We start from the raw sequence: 16841 nt of genomic DNA, 5'->3' as shown, positions 1-16841 counted from the left end.
CTGGCTCACTGGAGAACCCCTGCCCTAGGAGCTGCCTCTGGGAGTGAGCTGATGGGTCTGAACTGCGAGGTCCTCGGACGAGCTGGATCACACAGAGAGGGTGCTCCGTCTTCCCCGGACTTCTCGCTTAGAAAGGCACCCGTGCTGCCCCATCCCTTCTTCCGTTTGGGAGAAGTGCCCCAAGTCACCCGTGGGGAGGACAGTTGTCGGGGACTGTGGGTATCCTTGTTGAACCCAGTGTGAATCTATCCCACAGCTCTCCCATGTGAACCCGCACAACAGCCTGGCTCTGAAAGTAAAAGACTGGGCGCCTCGAGAGACCGAACTGACTTCACCACCCGATCACCTGCCCAGGAGAAGTGAGGGTGCCTGCGCTCGGCTGGCTTTCGCTGAATTTACAAAATTTAACGTGAGGAGTAAATGCATCATGATAAGATACATGGAACTGATTCCCTGATGCAGGACTTCTCGTAAGAAAGCTATCTGCTGAGCAGAGAGGAGGAAAAGGTCATCCTTTCTGAAAACGGACAAAGCCGCCCCAGGGTGGAGGCACATTTGATACCATCTCTCATCAAAGATGGGGTTCTGTGGGAAGAACTTTCTAGGAACTTTGACCTAGTATCTGGAAACATCAACTTATTGATGGGAAGCATAGAATTACCACAAGGACACTTACAGAGCCTGTTTATTGCATAACTAGCAGGCACAAATTCCAAAACGATTTTACAACGCTTAAAGGGTTGAACAATAATTACAGGAATAGAATGTACAACAAACAGGAAAAATAAGTACAGAATAATGGGTGACATGGATAAAACACATTGGAATAAAAGGCATTTCATTTTTCCTATGCAGCATTTTCTTTTGTAAAATCAAGGTGACCTTCAACCGGGACAAGGAAAGAAGGAAAACTCTCTGCTTTGGGAGCTCCGGGTGGCTGCGGAGGACACTCATGCTGGTCTCACTCTGGTTCCGCAGCTTAAACCGCTGGAGGAATTGGAGGACAGCTCCTGAGTTGTGCGTTTATAGTTCCAATCGATGAGATGCTGTATTTGGTCTTTGGGCCCGATTCATTGTTCTTTGGCAAGTAAGAACTATTTGCATGCCGAGGCAGAAGATGACTTCAGCTGAAGGAGCTCAGGGGTGGAGCCGTCTCCCCCAGCAAGTGGCAAATGCCGGTTTCCTACCTCCGACCTCTCAGCTCCGAGGGGCTTTTGAGGGGGCGGGGATTTGAGAATCAAGGGTAAGAGAATGACATTACAGAACGCAGACACTAGTGCAAGGCTGTGGAACCCATGTGCAAAAGACGGTGAACGACTGTTCAGACAAGGTGCGAGTTGTCCGCAGGCCCCGGGGACCTCTAACCCCGGCCTCTCAGGGCCGAGGAAACGGGCAGGGCACTTTGATGAGAAGGACGAGCTGTGGCCCTCCTGTCACTCCACCTGGGAACTTCCTTCCCGGGTTTTGGCACTGTGGGTTAACAGAGCAACCTCCTGTGGCGTTCTCACAACGGGAAATGCTTTGGTGGTCCCCACGTTCCTTGACTTTCTCCAGGGGCACGGAACAGCGTCCTCCACTGCAGGTCCTGAGTGCTGGAGTGAAGACACCACTTCACCCACCGCAGGCGACTCATTATGCAGAAGCCCGTCCTCCCCGGGAGGCCAAGGGCACTGACTCTGAACTGCCGCTGGGCCTTTCCCGAGGAGCCCATGTAGGCCTGGCAGGAGGGCACGTGTTTGCAAGGAAGAGGAGGGACAGCCCGGTACATGCAGCATGCAGAAAAGGTTCTCAGACAGTGCTTGAACTTAAGGTAGAAGACATTCCTCGAGAAGGCGTCCCCTCAGCATCCAATAAGAGCACGGCACTTAGGTTTGTGCAGACAAGTCTTGGAGATGTGGACCCTTTCCCCACACTACTCAGTGCAGCAAAAGCCGGCGAAAGCACCCACTCACAGTGACTTAGTAAACCAAACACCATTGCAGTTCGCCTCTCCGAAAGCATTCAGTCACACTACAAAGGTGTTTGTGAATCAAACAGTTCTGTGAAAATACAGGCTTATTGAGGATGTTTTTAGGCAACTCTGATTATTTTGACTTTTTCACGTGTGTGAACGAGCGCTATGGGACAGAAAAGATGGGTGAGACAAGGACTAACAGCAACTGATCACAGGGTACGGTGGCCACGCTACAGGTAAGGTTCAGAAGCTAAACCGGGGGAGACCAGGGAAGCCAGGCCCTCACACTACACAGCAGAGCTGTGAGCTGGCAGCCTAGAGGCCGAAGCTTACCCACACGTGTGCCGTGAACACTTTTAGATGAGTTGCGAACATTTACAAATGGAGAGACGGCACAAAAAATATCTGGTGTCTCCTGACAAATCAAAGCTCCAGCAACCCCAGGCCCACTTTTCCATGTGGCAGCCTGAGTGGAGCCAGGGAGCTGCTGTGACCACTGATGTGCCACGGGCTCCCCCACTGTCCCCTGCCCTGGGCACCTGGCTCGCTTCACTCACCAATGTCAGTACCACCTGGCCCCTCTGGTCTAGGTCAGGGTCTGAGCCACACCCACACAAAACTGTGGGAACAAGCAGGAAGGAATATGCTTTAGCTTTTAGAACAACAAAGCTCTTTTTAGTAACTTGCTCCCCAACCAGGGATCGAACCCACACCCCCTGCACTGGAAGTCCCTTGAAAGGTGATGTCTAATTGTGAAGTACCAGTGAGATAATGGAAGAGAAGCGAACTCAGGTGATTGTACACATCTTACCTCATAAGAAGTCCTTAAAGGTGGCGAGATACGCGAAGCAGATCGTGTGGGAAGGCTTTAGGCGGCTAGAGGAGTAAGGGGAGCAGATCACTGCTCCTGTCACCGTTTATGGCAGTGCTATCTGAATGGGGAGGGACAAAATTAGTTACGGCTCGTGGGACTGAGACTCCGCAGAGTGTACGTGATAACACGGCCAAGGGACACACGACAGGGAGCATGAGTGCTTATCGGATGCCATGGAGACTTGAGGATGATAGTAAAACAGAAATAGAAGATAGGATCGAAAAATCAGATGAGAGAACACCTAATATGATAGAACAGTTAAAAGAAATTGAACACTTCATTGTTTCCTTCCAAGAGAGATTGTTACACTATTTTTAGAAAGTGGCAAAGTCCTTTCTCTAACATGCCTGCTTGGAGATACCCCAAACTTAGAGATTCTGCAGTGGAGGCTGGAAAATCTGCTTATTGCACAATACTTGAGAGGGAACAGACAATGTTGACTTTTTTTTTTTTTTAACCCAACTCTCTCCAGAGAATGTTTCAGTAAAACTCTCTCTTATAGTTTTAGCCATAGGCAAGGAGTCTGACGGCATGGAAAAGTTCTAAAATACTCTAAACAGTGAAGATCTGCTTTTGGATATCTATGATCATTAACTCGATGGTCACGGACAGCACAACAGCACGTCAGAAGGTAAACTGGCAAACAGGCACAAGTAAGGCAAGTGGGTTAAATTAATAGTTGAAAATTTGTTAGAAAACATGCAAAAATAATACTGAGTTTTCTTTTAAAAAGTTTTAAATTTTCATTAAACGTTTGTTTCTGTAAAAATCGGAAGAGTTCCATGTCTAAATTGGAAACCGGACTTAGAAAAGCCTCAAAAACAGAAGGGCCGGGCCAGCCCTGCCATTCAGTTGTTGTTCTCTTTGGTGGTGATGGTGACCAGCTGTTTGGCGGCCTTGGCGATGTCGTACGCACACTGGATGACCTGCTGCGTGACCAGCTGGATGTCCGTGGGCGGGCCCGGGTCACCTGGGAGGGTCTTCTTGCACTCCGACTGGAGTCGGTAGGCACTGGATGTCAGTAAGCGGAGGGAAGTCCTCACCATGTCGGACCTGGGTTTCTAAACAGAAAAACATAGGCATTCGCCATGAACTGCAGGGTGGATGTATCCGAGAGCACGGACAAGCATTCCTCAGAAAACAACTCAAACTATTCCACAGTGAACAGCAGTTCTGTCCAGCACTTTTTCACTGAGGGTGCTCGGAACATTGCAAGCTTGGCAACCCACAGTGTGGCGGATGCTGAAGGGCTCTGTCTCAAAGGTCAAAGTGCGTGCAGTGTATTTAATAGTATGCATTTAGTAGTGCTATACTGAAGTGGTTTTTGAAAAATATTAATCCACTTGGGTGAAATATTCCAGATAAAATTTCATTCTATTAATGCTTTACCTTTCAGCATTTGGCTTGTACATTCTTGTCTTATTAAACCCAAATCAATACTCATGTAGCACAAAAAGTATTTCAAAGCTCTATATGGCTATTTGCATATTCAAAACTTCCTGTGCTACAAAAAGATTAATATAATGTAAAGGTCATAAAGAAATTTCTTACGGTTCATTAAAAGGGATCTGAACCAAGTTAGTAGGGAGTGACTTACTTTGGGGAATAATGCTGCCATTTCTGTAACAGCTACATGTATCCTCTCTGAGCAGGGAATATAACTGCAAGAATATTGAAGAGGTTATTCAAAGACAGTGAAAATAATTCAGAGACAGAGAATACTCGGCTAAGAATAGGTCCCATTTACATTCCCATAACAAAGGGGTTGAGGCCATGGCCAACCTGCTGTGGATCCCACATCAACAAAAGGCGCTCTGTGATAAAGCAGGGGCCCCATCCTTTCTTGAAAGTTCATTCAATCAGACAAAAACAGTCTCCAGGTATGAATGTAGGCAACGTCCACTACCAGCCAGGTGGAACCACAGAACAGTTAGTCTGTAAAGATATCTACACCTCCTCAAGGTGGTCATTCAAATTAAGACTGCCTACATTTTAATTAAATCATTGCATCTCAAGAAACTGGTTTGAATTATACCAAAATGCCTTCCAATTGGGAATTCCCGACTTTTACCTTTATGAGCAGTTAGAACCATACACCATGTAATAACAAAAACACCAATGCATAGGAGTTATTTAACTTGCAAATGTGAAAGGGCAACAACCCATCTGGTGACAAAGACCCTCAAAAAAAGGCAATGTCCACAGCAACCAATGTATCAGCCACAAATGTTTCTTGAGCATTAACTGAGATCCACACCTAAGAGTTTTTTATGTTTTGCTGGTTATGGTTTTCATGTTGACCCAGAAATATAATTCACCCTTTCCTCCTGCTACATAGAGGAGACATTTTTCCTAAGGACATCTCTCAAAAACTCACTCATTACAACATATTTTAGGAAGTCCTGAATAAGCCACGAAAGAAAGCACATGCAGATTAATGACAAAGTCCTCCTCCTTCTCTACCACAGGGAGTCCATGTTCACAACTTGTTATCTTTCCTTGAAAAGGCTTTTGTGCATAATATGCAGTAATCCCTGGACTGTGTAATTGTGTGTAAGAGAGAGAGACAGAAACAGAGACAGGCAGGGAGTGAGGCTGGAGGCTGAGGGGATGGGACCAGGCTGAGGGAAGGTCAGGGGCTGTGGGGAGCTTGCTCAGCTCAGGGGACCAGGACTAAGCCTGACCGTGCCTGCATGGGCTACTGGTCCACTTAGGACAAGCATAAGCAATGGATATCGAGAGGAGAAAACAAGAGAAAAAGGCATGGGTTTAATTCATATAATGCAAGATTATAAATGAAAGTGTCGGGACTTCCCTCGTGGCGCAGTGGTTAAGAATCCGTCTGCCAATGCAGGGGACATGGGTTCGAGCCCTGGTCCGGGAAGATCCCACATGCCGTGGACCAACTAAGCCCGTGTGCCACAACTACTGAGCCTGTGCTCTAGAGCCCGTGCGCCACAACTACTGAAGCCCATGCACTCTAGGGCCCGTGCTCCGCAACAGGAGAAGCCACTGCAATGAGAGGCCCGTGCACCTCAACAAAGAGTAGCCCCCTTTGGCGCAACTAGAGAAAGCCTGCGCGCAGCAACGAAGACCCAATGCAGCCAAAAAAAAGAGAAAGTGTCTCAGATACGCAAGGAACCAGAGATTTTAAGAGAACACTGAACAATTTATAAAATATAAATTCTCTAGACCAATTCTAGTTTAAACCAAAAGAGTGAGTTGATGATTAAAAATCTCTGCATCATTCTCTCATGGTTCTTATAGAAAACAGATCATGACATATATTGAATGGATTTGTACGTCTTAAAAAAAAAAAAAGAAACTTCCCAAATTGTACCAAGCACCACATATTGTGATCTTTGAAGCCAGAAACAGCTCCAGGGCAGATATTTATATTTTTGACAACCATCAAAGAGAGAAACTTAATGTAAGCATAGTTTTTGGCTGCTGTTTGAAATACGAGCAAGGCACTTCTGAGCGGGGGGAAATGAGAAGTGAAGCATGTTGTTCAATGGTGGGAGAGCCCCAGGAAAGGAGTTCACCCTGTTATCACGGTGCCTTGATACATTTGAGGTGTGAAACGTTTTGCTTTATGTAATGTGGTAATGAAGTTGCCTGTTGCCAAGGCTGTGGTGCTGAGCAGAGGAACTCCACACCTGTAGCGTGTGAGGCAGGAAGGGCGTGTGATAAAGAGGATGTGCGGGGCAGGGGGGAGATAAACAGCTACATAATTTTCGTGGAAGGAGGCTGAGAAATTATGCAGGTTCCTCTTTTTCTCTGAGGAGCCTCCAGCAGTCCATCCATGAAGACTAGCTCTGTTCCTTCAATAAACACTGACCATTCCTCTCCTACTGAGTGGGAAATAATGACACTGAGAGAAGTCTGAGCCGTACAGCAAAACGGAAGACGGTAGAAAATGGGGAGGTGAGCATGGCAGTGCGAGGGACACGTAGAATGCAAAAGATACTGGTGCATCTTTTCATGGAAGAGAACAGGAAAAAGAAGAAGCAGTACTGTGTTCCTTGAACAACTTTTGTTCGTGCAAAGGCATGGAGAGAAGTTCTTCACTGAAGCCCTAAACTTTGCTGACAACGAAAAAAATGAGATTGTTCTTGGGTTTTGATCAAATTTTGCCACTTTCATAAACTCAGTGGGATGATGTTAAACGTGTCATGATTGTGTCTGGAGCAGGCCGGCCGCGTGAGACTAGGATACCACCTGCAACAGCTAACAACTTACCAGAGGACAGAGGGGTGAGTTAGAACGAGAGCTGGACCCTTCTCTGCAGTAAGAAATAACTCTGCAAGATATGGTTCTGCCCAGAGTGAGCAGACTCTTCATTCAGGAGCAGAGAATGATTTGCGTGACAATTAGATCAACTTTTCTAAAAAACCACTTGCTTCTTAGACGTGCACATGCATGAGGGAAAAAGGTAAGAAATCAGGTTCATTTCAGGATACCTTCTATGGCAGTAGATTTCTCCCCAGCTAAGGAGACCACAGACAGCAGTATGGCCGGGAGAATGTGTTGCCAGTTTTGAGGTAGCTTCTTTCACCTCAAGAACTGGGAATGTCACTACCCCAAATACGCTGCAATTCTATCTCTAGAGGCAGCTATATTCAGAGCACTTCATAAGAAGATGAAAGATTAAAAATACTACATAAAAAAAAAGACAAATTTGTTTTTAAGCCTGTTACATAAACCTGAAATTTTCAACAACTTTTTTTTTTTTTTGCCGTACGCGGGCCTCTCACTGCTGTGGCCTCTCCCGTTGCGGAGCACAGGCTCCGGACGCGCAGGCTCAGCGGCCATGGCTCACGGGCCCAGCCGCTCCGCGGCATGTGGGATCTTCCCAGACCGGGGCACGAACCCGTGTCCCCTGCATCAGCAGGCGGACTCTCAACCATTGCGCCACCAGGGAAGCCCTTCAACAACTTTTGAAGTGAGCATATTAAAAAAAAAATCCCCATCTATAAGGGAGCAACAGCATCTCTTCCAGAGCATGTGCACACATCCTGCCAGGCCAGATATTCAAGCCTCCTTACCTGTCGTGTTTATTTTCTTGGGCTGCTCTTAAGAGCTCCTGTATGTTTTTAGTGATCTGTTCAGTCTTCCGGATGACGTCTTCGGTGCTGGGGAAGACGGGGCTCGGGGCCGTGTGGGGCTCTGCCGCATCTGGGCCTGAGCCATCACCTTGCCACACTGTACTTCTTTGCCTTCCCTTCCTGCTTGACCTGTGAGCGTTGAAGAAGTGGTTAAATGTGACAGGTAGTTATCAGCTGCCTCTCTGCTTCTAGGAGCCACAGCATGTGCATGTGCCGAAGGCGCGAGTGGGCTGCTTTTGTGGTTTCCTTTACCCTGTCTGGCAGGAGACTCAGGGTAAGGCTGGTTCATCAGCAGGCAGCCACAGCTCATAGGGAGGCTGTTTCACTCTACCATGGGGGTGGACATGATGACCCTAGTAGGAGGGCTAAAGATGGGGAAAGGGAGGGAACAACCGGAACAGGGAGGGTGTGTGGTTATGAAGCCACCCTAATTGAGACAATTCCTTGGGATGCAAATGCAGGCTGTAACCTAACGTTGACTCGAAAATGAAATGGAGAACTGACTTGAAGCGCATTACAGAGACTCAGAGATGAGTCTAACCTGCTGGTAAAAGAACAAAAGGCCCCTGTGGCAATAATGGGAGATGGGAAGAGGTGTGAACTATGAACTTATGCCTTAATATCTGAGGACCTTATGGGTCTGAAAACAGAGAAGCGGGTGCAGGTGGTGAAGTGTGCCTCCTGACCACGCTGCTCGGTCTCTGGTTGAAGAGCCCAGCCCCAGGGCGTTCTTCCTGCACATGTACCCCAAGTCATCCGGGTCCCTGTCATTGGGAGTGTTGTCATAGTCACTTTCAGGTGTGCTGTTCTGCTTCTCCAGCCTGGATGCCTACAAGAGAAAAGGCGACCCCATTAGTTGAGAGCACCAGACACTTCTTGGGTGCCTTCTCAGGAATTGTTACCTGTCAGGCTACGTGGCCATCATGCCCCAGATCTCATCTGGGACGGGGGCCGATGCTTTATTAAAAATTTAGGAACAGGGAATTCCCTGGTGGTCCAGTGGTTAGGAGATGGTGCTTTCACTGTCCGGGGCCCGGGTTTGATCTCTGGTCAGGGAACCATGATCCTGCAAGCCGCGTGGCGTGGCCAGAAAATTTAAAAAAAAAAAAAATTTTTTTAATTTAGTAACAGATGAATAGTGGATCCAGAAACGGTTTCTTTCCTTCTCTGCCCCATTTTCTTCTTTGCTTCTTAGCTGCTCCATACACAGACCCCCGGTACAAACTAACAGACGTGCAAGGCAACGCTCATGTTTAGCTCTCTGAGGAGTATGGAGTTTAACTATAATATAATGGGGCCCATTTAAGAAGCAAATGGGTCCGCACATATATCCACAGATGTCAGCACTGGGAGTCGCCTGCAGATCAGCTAGTCTAATACCAGATGAGAAAAGGAAGGGCCAAAAGAGCTGGGGGTCACCCCCAAGGCCAAAGAGTCAGCAGAAAACCTGGACTAAGAACCTGGGCTTCCTGTCTCCTGCTACCTCCAATACCCCACACACCTGGGGCCCTGAGGACCACCACTGCTCACAACACAGCTCTCCAAGAACTATCCTCAGAGACGGCTTGTGTGAGCCACACAAGGAAACCAGAAACCATTCATTCATTGCCACACGTTGTTTGTGAACCAAAACGGATTAACCTGGTGTGACACTTGGTTGCCAACCCCTTTCATCTGTCTCCCCAAACATCTATCCCTTAAAACATAAAGATATGGTACAACAAAAATGGGACACAGGAAGCCTACAACTGTTTTGAGCAAATGGCAGCACTGCTAAGTACAGGGCCTTCTGGGGTGACAACATTTGAAGGGGACCACATTCCTTTGAAGGGGACTATGTTAGTTCTGGAGCATTTAATACAAAGGATTTCCCCTCAGTATTTATTTTACCCATAGTGCTTGGGAATTTCTTCATTTGAACAGAAATCAGTGGAAGCTGATTTAAAACCTAAATTGATTACCAATTGCAAAAGAGAAATATGAGCTATTTCTAGCTCTGTAACTTGAATTTAATCCAAGTTAATCAAAACATGTGCCTATGGAATTTTATGGTTGCTGCAATAAAATGTGGCTAAAAATAAAGCGCCTGTAACTTCAGAGCCCTGTTTAAACACACGGAGACCCAGTAGCTCCACTCAAATGAATGGCTCCCTTAGAGTGAGTTCAGTTAAGTAAGTCTCCATAAAGTTTAATTATTTGCTCCTTCCTGATAATGCTGCTTGGCCCTCTGAAGGCCCTATGCGGGCGGGTAGGCAGGCAGGCAGCCAGCCCTGAGATGGGGAAAGGCTCCTTATTCATACCACGTGTTGCTTACTATCCCCATGACCCCTCTCTGCCCTCTCCCAGGGAGAACACTCTTTCTCTGTCTGCTGAGGTCTTTCATGTTTCCCCCAATGCTCTATTTGGTCCCAGCCACTTAACGTAAGACACTTGCACTGGGCTCCTGAAGTTCAATACGAGTTCGTACTGAAACCACTCAAATACATCTGGCAAATGACTGAAAATGTTGGCCTGCAGCTATAAAGAGAGTCTGTAAAGCTAAGTTCTGTAAAAACTACTATAACATTTAAGATCCCTTTGTTTACATCTCCTACCAGCAAGCAGTTCTGCTTCACTAGCTGCTTTCGGTTTGGCTTTATGGATCAATCAGTGAGTTACTGGCTACTGGCTATCTACATGGAAGAACAAAGGCAGGCAGGGAACAGTGAAACCAGGCTCTTGCAGAGATGATCTCAAAAAACAAAACAAAACAAAAAACAAAAGACAAAACAGAACAAAAAAATCTCTTCTTACCTTTCACAGTGAATGTCTGACTAATACATTACTTTTCCTTTAGTTTTTATATATACATACACACACAGAGATGAGTGTGTGTTTGTGTGTGTACATGCACATACACAGCATAAAATGGAATGTAAAAAATGTGTATTTAAATAATTATTCTGGGACATTTGTCCAGAGCTGCTCCAGTGGAAAAAGCTAGAAAACGGAATTAAACCCAGAAAAACCCCACCTTTTTATAATGGATCTTTTTGCCTTCCTTGATGTAAATTTGACAATTACAAATCAAATGCATTACCTCCACAATGATCAAAAGTACCAAGTTTCATTGAAACATTTTAGAAGAGTAATGACTCATATATCTAATAAAAGTACTCAGGAAATGTTTCTCAAATACAGAAAACAACGTACAACAATAACCACCCAGGAAATCCGTTACTTACATTAAATCCTTCATCATTATCAACAAAAGCATATTTCAGGATTTCAAATTAGTCAGCATTAATTTTATGAAAATTATTGTAAACATGCAGAACTAAGGTCTACTAGTTAAAAGTGCTGCTCTCTCAAAGCTGTTAATAGAAAAGTTACCTTATAGCTGGTGCTGGTTCAGTTTATTTAATAGATTGGTAGTTTTCTCTGCATACAGACATGCCATAAAAGCCTAACCTCACGATGAAGCTGTCAGGAGCAATGAGGATTACCCGTTTAAATGGCCAGTATAAAACACTGTCTCAGTAAGCAGTCCTTGCAATAATTCTCAAAACTACCAAAAAATTTTTAAAAACTTTCACAGTGGACAAAAAGAGGTTTACTTGACTCTTAGCAACAACATTTCAAATAAGATATTCATTTCTATTTAACTGCCCCTTACTTTAACTGAAATACCGTAATATAAATAGTGCAGTTCAATTTCAGAACTGCTCAGAAGATAGTAGCATATGTCAAGAGGTTTTTTTAAAAAAGATTACCTCAAAAGTGCAGAAAAGAACCCCCAAAGGGCCTCCACGTGCCATAAGGCACTGGCAGTGGGCAAGATTCTCCATCGTTCCTGCCGATGTGGAGGGAATGGACAAAGGGCAGTGCAAATCCCCCTGGTCTGTAAAGGTGGTCCCTCACCCACACCCACCCTCCCTCCTCTCACTTTAGCCACACTGCCCTTCCAGTAAAAAACAAAAGAGCCAGGACCTGAACGCAGGTCTGCAAAGCCTGTGCTCTGTCATGACTTTCCCAGCTTGCTGCCATGTACTCTTCATGCATGAAACTGTTTTTTAAACTGACAGTGCCTTTGGGAGCAGGGAGGTCACCTAAGTCCCCAGGACCCTTTAACTGACTTTCCAAAAGGCTGGGTGTGGACAAGGTGCTTGATAAATACCTGCGGCCTGGCTACTCTAAAAGGAGCTTACCTGTATCATGTGCTGTTACTGGGAATGTAAATTATACGTCGGCAAGCTGGACTTGACCAAAGAACAAAGTGAACAACTTCATACTAACAGGTGCCTACACCTCCAGTGCTACCATGTGTTGCAATCTGGATGCAGAATGCAAGGACTGCAAAACCTTGGTTTGTCAAGTAAGGTGCTGCGGTAAAATATGTCAAGAGGTAAAAAAACAATAAAAAATAAAGAGCACGATGTCTTAGTGTTTCCGTTAGTCCAAATACACTAGTTCTCTGAACAAATTTGGACAGATTTGCCCTATTATAATATTTAGCCAGCAGCCAGCTAATTTTCTGATTGTTTAAAAAGACAGAATGCTCAGAATCAGTGTTACAGGGTGAACTGCAGACTGTGTTAAATGTCACGTGAGACTGAGCAATGTGGAGTTCGAGGAGACGGAGGCCGCCTCCTGCAGACATGCATGCGTGTGTGAGTGCTGAGAGCTGAGACACCAGGAGGGAAGCGCTGCCTCATGCAGGACAGAGAGCAGTTAGCGGAAGGAGGGAGGGCTGGGAGAAGCACAGAGTGCCAGGAGCGCTGCCCCTCCTCCAGAGAGCAGAGCATTCAGAGTGTACTTAACCCTTCGGGCGCTCTCGTCCCTCGACCAGGAAAGTGTGGAGGGGAAGGAAGGCAGAGACGAAGAGGAGGTCACAAGCGCACTCCTCCCAATCTGGAAGGGGAAAAAGAAACACACTCGGGAAAACACAAAACAAACAAAAAACCCCACCTCCTACCCTGGCTTCGGCCCAGGTTTCCCAGAAAAGAATCCTAAAAAGCAACTCACTACACACATGAGATCAGTGCTGAAACTTCCACGCTAGCCAATGACAGATCCCTAGAGATGTTTAATCCCTTAGTGAAATGCCTCTCGGAAATTACTTGGAATTTATAAGGCTACTTTTCTATAAGGGAAAGACAATACCTAGCATAATTTGTCAAATTTGCCAATGTTTCTTTTTTTTTTTAATAGATAGTCTTAAACAAATATTTGTTTTTTAACCAGGACAGATGATATGAAATGAAAAACTATACAAATGATTTAAAGTTGGTATATGCTATCAATCTGATCCTTAGTACAGATATAGAACTTTTACAATAATAAGACGTTCTTACATTTTAAATGTTTCTAAAATTAAAAAGTACACTGTGAAAACTAACAAAGTGGCTTTTCCTAAATTTTGTTTTCAGTTATACAAAAATAAGATTCTTAACTTAGTTCAATGGCATTCCCATTACACCCAATGTATCAAATCAATTGCTTTAGAATGTTCAGCCCAAACAACTTAAAAAGTTGAAGTAGGAGACTCCCAATTACAATATAACCACACTGTAATTTTATCACATTAAAGCTTGACAAAATTAAACTAGGGCTTAATTTCCTAGACCATATCCTTTACTTTCTATTTACTCTCAGAATTTTTTTGGAAATTCCTATAAGAGTGGACTGAAGAATAACTCTGACATTCAAAAAGATAAATATTACTCTTTGAGAAAACATCACATAGGTTCAAAATGCCTGCAACATTTTGTCAAACCATAGGTTTTTTAAAACAAATTAATCCCCAAGAAATATAATATTTGAAACCCTCACAACACAACAGTTATTCCACTGTAGAATAGGAGCATTAGTAGCCTGTTACAGAATACAATCTTTGGAATGTAACGCTTGTAAGGTCGATATAGAATTCTTACATCTCATTCTTATGAAGTGAAAAAGCAACACTTTCTCCACGCAGGGAGGAGGATGCAGCTAAGCAGGCACACTGACCACAGATGCAGGGGCTGCGGAGGCCCAGAGGCTTCCAGACCTGGCCTGCATGCCCAGGCCACAGACGCCACCCGCTCCACTGGGAGGAGCAGAGGAGGTGCCTTGAATTCTCAGGGCTCCTGTGCGTAAGGGGGCACATGCCCATCTACCTCGAAGAAGACAGTACTTACTGCCGCCAGTAACCTTTATAATTTGCTTTTGTTTTTGGAAATAGGGAAGGAAGCTTGTTACCAAGAAAGTTCCAATAGTGGCTGGCTGGGAAAGATATTATGGATACGGGGGAGAAAAAGGGGAGAGGGGCTGAGCAAGAGCCAGAATCCCCGGGGTCGTTGGAAAACTTTCGGCCAGTGGCCCTGAGTGCTTGTGGGAACACCGCAAGCACCTGTCGACATGTTAATACAGCAAACACAAGGACGACTCTTGTAGCCCAATTTGGCAAAGCAGAGACTGGGGATCTGCAGGTTCAGAAGAGGGAAGGCAGGAGTCAGGCTGGACAGAGAGTGAAAAGCAGAAGCGCCAGTGGTGTTACTTACGTGCGCGGGGAAAGGCTGGAGTCTCGTCCTGCTCTCTTCGGGGTGGTTCACTTCTCCCATTGGGAGATAGGGTTTCTGACCTGATCCCGTCTCGTACATGGACATGGGCCTACTGCCCCGGGCAGATGGACGTCTCTTTAAAGAAGAGTGGTTGGAAGTGTCTGTGTACTCAGAATCAGTTTGCACCTGATATATATTGGTTGTGGCCTGTTTCCTGAGGTTCGAATTTTCACTCTGGAGTGTTTGAAGCTGAAAGACATGTTTGGCAGTGGGACTGTGTTTTTCTATAGCAAGCAGAAAAAGCAAACACCAAGTAAACGCATACAACTACCAGCTTTAACAATAAGAACAGTTAACAGCTCGCTGGGTTGAAAGTCAAAGGCAACTACAAACCAAAACTCTTTCTTCTAGAATAAGTGAAACGCAATCAACTCACTTTGTCACTTAAGCAAAATAAATAGCTAATTTCTGAATGTGAAAAAGTTGCAGTTTGGACTTTTTAAAAGCGAACTGTCTAACCACGTAAAAATTGGTCACGGTGGGCCTGGGAAACGTTTGCAGGCAAGCTGCACTCTGGATTATTCTAAGGCTGTTTCAAGCAAGAGCTTGAGATCATTAAGACATCACTTAGGTAACTTGCTTTTCAAATGAGCCCTGAGCAATTTGCAAATGCCAAAAATGTCAGCAGACACCATGGAAGCAGCACAAAGATAACTAGAGTTGCTTTGCAAAGCAAGAAAGACAGTGAAATTCAGCTTACGAAAAATCAGATGAGCTACTGCTTCCCAAAAAGCCAACAAGAAAAAATAAGATCAACAAGTTTTTATTACATAATACTCTTTAAAATTCCAAACAATTTAGCACTTTTTTAAAAAGAGAGGGAACCAGATCTTGGTTAAGTTTGCTATATTAACATATCATGAAGAAAACCGGAGACCTATTGAACTATCAACATCTTCATCTGAACGCTCCACGTAGCGTGCGCTGCCCTCTGGTGATCGTCATCTTTCAGCCAGGGCCGGAATACCTGGCCTCTCTCTCCTTTGGCTCTGCCGCCCCAAAATGCGACCGTGGTGGTGTCAGCTTTAAACATCTAATCTGCCTGGCACCACCCCGTTTTAGTTAGAGGCTGTCACTTGGAGACCCTGAACGCTCCTTCCATTCCTTACATGCAGGCTGCTTCATGGCGCTGGATGAATTAGAGTTAAGGGATCAGCAAGGAACCGAGTTACTCTTTAGCATCTGGCATTTTAAACACAATTAACTGAGTCCAGGCTGCACAACGTCCTTCCCCTCTGGTGCTCCTCCATCTTCCAGGACATTTTATAAGCTGGGTGTGGTGTGAGTTCAGCTGTCTACTCTTTGACAGAGATTGTAAAATGTGACCAAATTCCCCACCAGGGCCAAGGCTTAAGTCCACAAGCAACTGTGTTTGCACCAGGAGATCATTACTTTTTCAATAGCAAGCCCATTCAGTGTTAGGAGTTACTTTCAATTTCTATTTTAGAAAGCACCGATCTGTGAAAAATACACCAATAGTGGCTGCTCCTCTTCATTAATTAGCATCTTTTCCAAGCAACTGTTAAATGTGAAAGATCAGACACAAATCATGCTACTTCGTCAACTATATATATATTAAAAAACTTTACCTAACTTTGAAATAAAATCAATGCATCTTTGCTAAATAAACAAATTCCACATACTTTATATTAGTAGTGCCAAACTTTTGTGAAAGTCTGATTTACTGTCTTTGCAACAGAAATACTCTCATTCTCAGTTTTCTCAAAGCGTGATCCCTAAGAAAGGATAGATTGCTTCTACACCAGAAAGGCTTTCAGGGCATAAGTTATATCTGCAACTCCCTTTCCAAAGAAAGAACAGCTGCAAAGTGACAAGCAGCTACTGAAAATTCCTACATTCTAGGAAACAGACAGGCATAAAGTGCCCGTCAAAACTACTTATTAGGGAACCCATGTTCTACAATGAAATGGTCAAGGTCCAACCAGTGAGGAGCATAACTGACACATGGTCCTCAGTGTAGGACTGAGGGGATCTGGTCACATGCTTGTGTGTCTATGTGAAAACCTCTTAGAGTATTTTAGACAAGGTCTTGAAATCTTAAACTTTATCTTCACACTTTTCACTCTAAAACATCCAGCCTGGGTTTTGCTTTAATGTGCTTTGATGACCAGTAGTTCCTGGTCTCAATTTTTTTAAATTTTAGTACTCTGTACTTAGCGAGATATCCTCAGATAAATCTGAATGGTGCTTATCTTAATAAGAACCAGACTACACTTTTTTTGTCTGGAAGGAGTATAACAGGACATGAAATTTATAGATAATAGGTTCATAAATCAAAAGCATTTCTAAGAATTGAGGAGATA

The 16841-nt window shown here is 44.8% G+C and overlaps 1 protein-coding gene across 12 annotated transcripts in view; it reads right to left on the bottom strand.

Annotated features, from left to right (window-relative positions):
- Window positions 1-667: 667 nt before the first annotated feature.
- GIT2 (GIT ArfGAP 2) overlaps window positions 668-16841 on the bottom strand; it is a 49100-nt gene continuing 32926 nt past the window's right edge. For 5 of the 12 annotated variants that reach the window (XM_022550964.3, XM_089894563.1, XM_022550963.3 and 2 more), the window contains 6 exons: window positions 14458-14706; window positions 12737-12826; window positions 8683-8765; window positions 7877-8065; window positions 4426-4489; window positions 668-3889 (listed from right to left, as the gene is read on the bottom strand). In XM_022550964.3, coding sequence (XP_022406672.1) covers window positions 3677-3889; window positions 4426-4489; window positions 7877-8065; window positions 8683-8765; window positions 12737-12826; window positions 14458-14706 — 888 coding nt within the window. In that variant the 3' untranslated portion in view covers window positions 668-3676. Of the gene's footprint in view, window positions 3890-4425; window positions 4490-7876; window positions 8066-8682; window positions 8766-12736; window positions 12827-14457; window positions 14707-15264; window positions 16037-16841 lie in introns of those variants that run through there. The other 7 variants (XM_022550965.3, XM_089894565.1, XM_022550966.3 and 4 more) reach the window with 5 other exon arrangements.

The sequence above is a fragment of the Delphinapterus leucas genome, chromosome 14, assembly GCF_059928025.1.
Source record: "Delphinapterus leucas isolate spDelLeu-1000000601 "Yukka" chromosome 14, BTC_Dleu_Yukka2, whole genome shotgun sequence".
In the NCBI taxonomy this organism is placed as follows: Eukaryota; Metazoa; Chordata; class Mammalia; order Artiodactyla; family Monodontidae; genus Delphinapterus; species Delphinapterus leucas.
The sequence above is the reverse complement of the archived record's forward strand: the minus strand, read 5'-3'. Positions and strand labels throughout refer to the sequence as shown.